The sequence below is a fragment of the Sinohyriopsis cumingii genome, chromosome 17 (genome assembly GCF_028554795.1).
Source record: "Sinohyriopsis cumingii isolate HCF-2022 chromosome 17, ASM2855479v2, whole genome shotgun sequence".
Classification (NCBI taxonomy): Eukaryota; Metazoa; Mollusca; class Bivalvia; order Unionida; family Unionidae; genus Sinohyriopsis; species Sinohyriopsis cumingii.
The window spans coordinates 14060549-14067585 of NC_142977.1; the positions used below are offsets into that span (position 1 = coordinate 14060549).

Sequence of the window (7037 nt, forward strand, 5' to 3'; positions counted from 1 at the left end):
TTAACTGTGTAAGCAACAGTACTCAAGGATCGGACCTAAAAGCAACGCTTACTGGAAGGCATTAAGAAATGAAATATAGGCCCATGTGACCGTATATCGATTATTGATTATAATTTACAAACAAGCAGTATGATTTTCCGACCAAAATGTTCTAGAAATCGACCAAATGTACAATTGAAAAGAAACAAGTGAGATAAGCAAAATAAATCAACGGGATCTAATTTAGGCGTGAAGTTGTTGTATCCGCACTGACTGACCTACACACAACACTACGTGACTGAAGCCAAGTATGTTTCAGAAACAGACCATTGATGAGTGTAATGTAAGTCAGGGTGACATTCATTTTTATCAAACAAGTGTTCTACTCACCAAAATTAACCCAAACACAAAGTTGTATGACCATGTAATTAACGTTGAATGACCATGTAATTAACGTTGAATCATGTAGTTAACGTTGAATGACCATATAATAACTAACATTGCATAAGTTAAATATTGCAGATCCACTACGCAACTCACCATTTATTGTAAAAAATAATTCGTGCATACGAAAACTTATCAGTAGTAGATTGCACGAGTTAAGCGATTCCAGACAATGAAAACAATAAATATGGGTAGAGCAAGGGAGAGTACAGACAGTAATATTCGTCAGGTATGACTTTAAACTTATACTTAGTATCTAAGTAGCCTGAGCGCTTTCAACTCTTTAATGAGTCTTTTTCAATGACACATTATAGAGTTAAAAGATTGTAAGGCTGTAGAAACAGCCATGTAAAGTTTCGCAAACATAACCGTTTTCTGTTTTATTTGTTTGTCTTGTCTATGTTTTGTATTTGTCTTTGAAAGAGACTCATTAAAGAGTCGAAAGCGCCCAGGCTAGCTAGATGCTAGTCTCGCACTGTTCGCTGTCAGTTTATTGCATTTATCTTAATCAATCCTTGACACACGTGATTCCAGTGCACTTGAAAGGATTGTTATTCGCCATATGATTTGTATTCTTGATATATATATAATTTCAGACGACAACAGGTGGGATTACCTGACTGAATTCTATCCGTATATGCTTGCTGTAAGTAAACGCAACTCATAATTAAGCTTTGTTCAAATCATTTTTCAAATTCTTTTTCAACGTAATATATTTTATTCTTTAAAATTCTCAGAAAGATCTCATTAATAAAATTTGTTTTGGATGATTTCCTAAATTAGCAAGAATGATTTCATCATGAAAGAGATTAAAAGCTTGACTTTCAATGTTACAAATCAATATGATATTTTGACTTTCAATTTAATAAATAACTGGAATATTTGGACTTTCAATGTAATAAATCACTGGGATATTTGGACTTTCAATGTAATAAATCAATGGGATATTTTATCTCAATGTAACAAATCAATGGAATATTTTCTTTCAATGTAATAATATCAATGGAATATTTTCTTTCAATGCAATAAATCACTGGGATATTTTAACTTTCAAGGAACAAATAAACATATTTGGGCTTTCAAGCCAACAAATGACTGAGATATTTTGGCAGTTTCGTCTGAAAACAATTTAAAAACCGGCACTATTATTTTAATCCTCCACCACGAATATGAAAGGAACACATAACCTTACCTTTAAACCGCCATCCATGGCTCCGTTAGAACGTCTGTAATACCCTGCCTAAGTTTTGTGTTCAGTTTACTTAATTATTTTGACATTTGTAAACATCTATCGAAAAAAAATCATAGTTATACATCATACCCACGCCGATGTCGTTTGGAATCAAATGATATGAAATACCAGTTTCTATTTATCAACATCATTCTCGGTCAACATGCATACGAGAGCATCACCACTGAAAAGGTGTGCATAGCACACGGACGCTATGCACATTTACTTTGTTTTGGTGTATTAGTGTTTTGGCAGATTATTGTATTTTTTCCAAGGCTCATCCACAGAGCTGCATTACTCTACAGCTATGACGTCCGAACAACTGACCTGTAGCCATACATTTGAATAGGAGTCACTGAGACTTCAAAAATAGACTCCGGTGACCCACTTCCGTAAGATGGCGTTGCACTTACGAAGGTGAATTCAAGATTACATGAATGTGCAACTAATGATTCCGTACTTTATTGTACATTCTCTCTTTGGTGAGAAGTTGGCGGTAGTAGTTCCGAACAAGCTTTCTAACTGACACATGACCGTCATATTGGCAATACGAATTATTGCAAATTAAACGTTATCTCCAAAAATGAACCCAAGAGTGAACTGGATATTGCTTAGCAACCCAATAAGTGTCATCACTTTTTCTGAAGAAAATAAAAACTGTAATTCTACCTTTCCGTTTGTGCATTCATGCGTGTAAGCATACTCAACCCACCACCCATAAATCGTTTAAGAAATACATTTGAAACGTTTGGATAACGGAGGGTGGTAGGAAATTATTCGAGGAAATTTGTTGGAAGAGCTATATCCAAAATTTGGGGGGATATTGTGGGTTTTGATAATGACAATGCAATGTGACACAGGCACGAGGATGATTCTTGATTACATAGTTATTCTTACTGTATATTGTTTTTTGTTCTCCTATCCCTACGACTACCCAATGCGGAACAGCTGTCCCCTTTTACAATACCCCTGCGGAACAGTGGTTCCCTTTTACTTAAAGTACAACTACTTTTTTCATGCAGCTCCTCTTTTTGTGCTATATGTGAAAGGTGATATAGACACCTGTGCACGAAACCCGAAAATGGCAAGAAAGAGAACAATATAATTGGTACATGAAAAATATACCAACGTCTTTGTTAACTGACAAATCGGAATAATACCAACGTCTTTGTTAATTGGCACATCAAAACGATATCAATCGGCATGATATACAGAATATCGAAAAGATATTTAAGTCTTTGCTAACTGGCAGGTCAAAAAGATCTCAACGTGTATGTTCCTTGGTACATCAAAATTATATATAAGTATCTTTTACATAAAAAAAGATATAAACGGCTATGTTCATTGGCATATCAAAATGATATCTCAGTCTGTCTTATATCAAAAAGATGTCAACGTCTATGCTGCTGTGAATATCAATAAGATACAAACATCTATCATTGGCTCAGTGGCACGTCAAAAGATATCAGCGCCTATGTTAATTGGTACATTATCAAAAATCTATCATCGCTTTTGCTAATTGGCACATAAGTAATATTTCAACGTTATATTAATTTGCAAGTCAACAAGATATCAACGTCTATGATTATTGGCACGTCAAACTGATATCAATGTCTATGATAATTTGCATGCGAAAATGATATCAAAATCTATGCTGATACGATGTCTACATCTTTGCTAATTGGCACATCAATATGATGTCAACGCTGATGATAATTAAGAAATAAAAAATGATGATGATAATTAGCAAATACAAATCATATCAACGTCTATGCGAATTGACAAATCAGAAATTATTTTCAGACTGATAGAAAAGAAATCAATATGGGGTTTGGGGATAGAACTTTTAATAATGCAATCGAGACCTTTTGATGTGTTTGTTAACAATAGCTTAAAGCTGGAGAAGCACATACTTTAAAAATGGAAAACCAGCAAGACAATTTCTGAAAATATCCGTCATTAAAACTGATTTTACGCACGAGGATTAAAATGTATATTCCCAATGATATGATAATACTATTCTACGTAGTCTGCAGTTTGTCTATCATGAATTATTTCTATACAAAATACCGAAAACCTCACCCGTCATGCCCCTCATCCATCACGTCCCTAACCCATCATGCCCCTCATCCATCACGTCCCTAACCTATCATGCCCCTCATCCATCACGTCCCTAACCCATCATGCCCCTCATCCATCATGTCCCTAACCTGTCATGCCCATCATCCAACTCAGTCTGAATTTTACTAAAGGTATGACACAGCCAAAAATGCATGTAACAATTTCTTTAAGGAAAAGAAAAAAGTCATTGCGAACAAAACCAAAGATAAGTTATTGAATTATTGCAGATAAATCATAAACATTTCCATGACGGTAAACAAGGCAGGGTAGTGGAAAGGTTCCTAAACCAAATGTCGATAAATTCGGACGCTCGAGTCCGTATTTTATGCGCAATGATATGGGACCTATTTCCGCCTTATGTAAGGATGAAAAGCCGAACACAATACCCTCTCCCCCAATTATTTGCACAGTTGTATTGTTTTATCAAGATTGAAGGTCATTCACGTACTGCCTAAAGTCATGCCCTGTCATGATTTAACGTCTTGTGATAATATGCCCGCTGTAGACATACCATCTTGAAATAGTACTTTGATTATAACATGTCCGCTGTAGATTTACTGTTTGGTAATATTATTTGATTATAGCACGTCCGCTGTAGAGTTACTTTCTTGCAACAACGTGGCCATAGCATGTCCGCTGTAAATAATGTTGGTTTGGGTTAGGGCTTGTAATGTAACAAATCATGTTTAGTCAGTGGTGATGTGTAAACTCTGTGTGTGTGTGTGTGTGTGTGTGTGTGTGTGTGTGTGTGTGTGAATGTGCGTGATTTTGGATTTTTAACATATCTTAACAATTATTTCGTCATATCGATAAGATGTCCGCAATGTGGCAGTTTATAGTGATGTCTAGCACTGGGGCATCATGCCCTAGACATGCAGCATCATGTCCCACCCAGTCATTTTATCCTGAAACCATTTTTTTAAGTCTTTGGTATGACTCGGCCAGGGTTCATGTGAACTAGTTTCAATTTCATTCTTGCTGCTCTGGTGTTAGATATTTCTTGCACCCATACTTACTTGTTGCCTAGTGTTAAATATTACCTTGTACTCGTATCTAGTTATTTTCATAGTGTTGGATATAACCTTGTACTCATATTTAGTTGTTACCCTAGTGTTGGATATTACCTTGTACTCATATTTAGTTGTTACCCTAGTGTTGGATATTACCTTGTACTCATATCTAGTTGTTATCCTAGTGTTGGATATTACCTTGCACTCGTAATTGATTGTTATCTAGTGTTGATTATTACCTTGCACACGTACTTGCTTGCTTCCTTGTATTGGATATTACTTGTACTCATATCTAGTTGTTACCCTAGTGTTGGATATAACCTTGTACTCATATTTAGTTGTTACCCTAGTGTTGGATATTACCTTGTACTCATATCTAGTTGGTATCCTAGTGTTGGATATTACCTTGCACTCGTAATTGATTGTTATCTAGTGTTGATTATTACCTTGCTCTCGTACTTGCTTGTTTCCTTGTATTGGATATTACTTGTACTTATATCTAGTTGTTACCCTAGTATTGGATATAACCTTGTACTCATATTTAGTTGTTACCCTAGTGCTGGATATTACATTGCACTCGTACTTGCTTGTTGCTTCGTCTTGGATAATATCTTGCAATCATATCTAGCTGTTACCCTAGTGTTGAATATTACCATGCACTCGTACTTGCTTGTTGCCTATTGTTGGATATTTTCTTGCACTCGTACTTGCTTGTTGGCTAATGTTGGATATTGCTTTGCACTCATACCGGCTTGTTGCCTTGTAATGCACATCTGTATTTTGCTGCAACTCCGGGTTCATGATTTACCTAATTTTTGTGATCGTTATTCATGACTGTAAATTGTAGTGCTTATCTATAGATGGATTTAGTACGTGTATAGGGTCTATTTTAAGATGTTAGAGAATGTAAAATTGCAAAGGATCAATAAATAGATGCCTACGTGTGTTGACAGTTACTACTAATAAAGTTATTAGAAAATACGTACATATCGTTCAGGTGGTATCTTAGAAGAATTAAATTAGTTCTTATTGGATGAGTTAGGTCACATGAATAGGTATTTTGAAATATTATCTTGAGTAGTAAGATCTGTCTAGTGGGGTATATTGCGAATCTATATAAGACAAACACAGATCAGTCAGATTAATTCTAACTTTGGAGTAATTCTTATTTCTTGTGTTCTGTTGTAATATCATGTCTGCAGACGTGCTTTATGTTGTTATTAAATATTATTTGAGAGAAACATTTGTTTTGGACTGTTCAGTAGAAATAAAAAGTGCTAATATTTTGGACTATGATATAATTTTGGAACTATTGACTATTAATCAGAGGAGTTTTGGACAATGTCATTTTGATGTCACGATTCTTGGTTGACCAGTGCATTTCCGGTTCTGAAATAAATACGGAACTTTCATTCCTTTGGATTTTAATAGAACTTTTTCAGGATTATTTTGAATTCACTTCACGATACTTTATGTTCCTCTGACATTGTTATTTATAACGTCGATAATTAACTTATTTGTTAAGCTTTACAAAACTTGTTGGTTTTGGTTCTATCTATTATTTAGTTTATGACCATAGAGTCGTTATACACTAGTGTTAGATTTTACCCTGCTCTCATATCTGCGGTTACCCAGGTGTTAGATATTATTGTGCACTCAAACTGGACGTTTTTCTAGTGTTATATATTTCTTGTCACTCATACTTACTTGTTACTTTAGTGTTGGGTATTTCAATGCATTTATGTTTGATTTTAAAATTTTGTTATTGTTTGCACGTGCTGTGGATTGTCATGTTCAAATAAGTATTATTATTATTATTTTGGTTTTATATTCTAATTCACTGAATTTTAATTACAGTTGTACAACAAGGTACCGAAGGCTTCGTTTGAATTGTTGCTATAGAGACGGGACAGCCTGTGGATCTTAGGCTAATTGGAGGGAAGAATAACATCTGTTGTGGTTTCCAAATAAAACTGTAAACATTATTCCTGTTATCTATTGTTCTTTATTTTGCATTTTTATTTCAAAATAAAATTTATTATAAAATTTACAGACTAGTGAAAGTAGAATGACTAAATCTTATACAGAGTGAATCTTTTGCATTAATTTCAATGTTAAAATGTATTCAAATTCAATGTCTGACCATCAACCGTATCACTTGAACCTGAATCCAGTATCTAAATCCTCCGTTTCAACTACGGCCGTGATACCCAAAAATATATAAAGTTTGAAATGTTTTCTTATACAAAACA

General features: G+C 34.6%; 1 protein-coding gene across 2 annotated transcripts in view; it reads left to right on the forward strand.

The window, feature by feature from the left end:
• Positions 1 to 6702, forward strand: part of LOC149777784 (uncharacterized) — a 65437-nt gene extending 58735 nt beyond the window's left edge. For both annotated transcript variants that reach the window (XM_089938257.1, XM_089938258.1), the window contains exons 5-6: positions 1020 to 1069; positions 6643 to 6702. In XM_089938257.1, coding sequence (XP_089794383.1) covers positions 1020 to 1069; positions 6643 to 6687 — 95 coding nt within the window. In that variant the 3' untranslated portion in view covers positions 6688 to 6702. The remainder of the gene's footprint in view (positions 1 to 1019; positions 1070 to 6642) is intronic.
• The last annotated feature ends 335 nt before the right edge of the window (positions 6703 to 7037 follow it).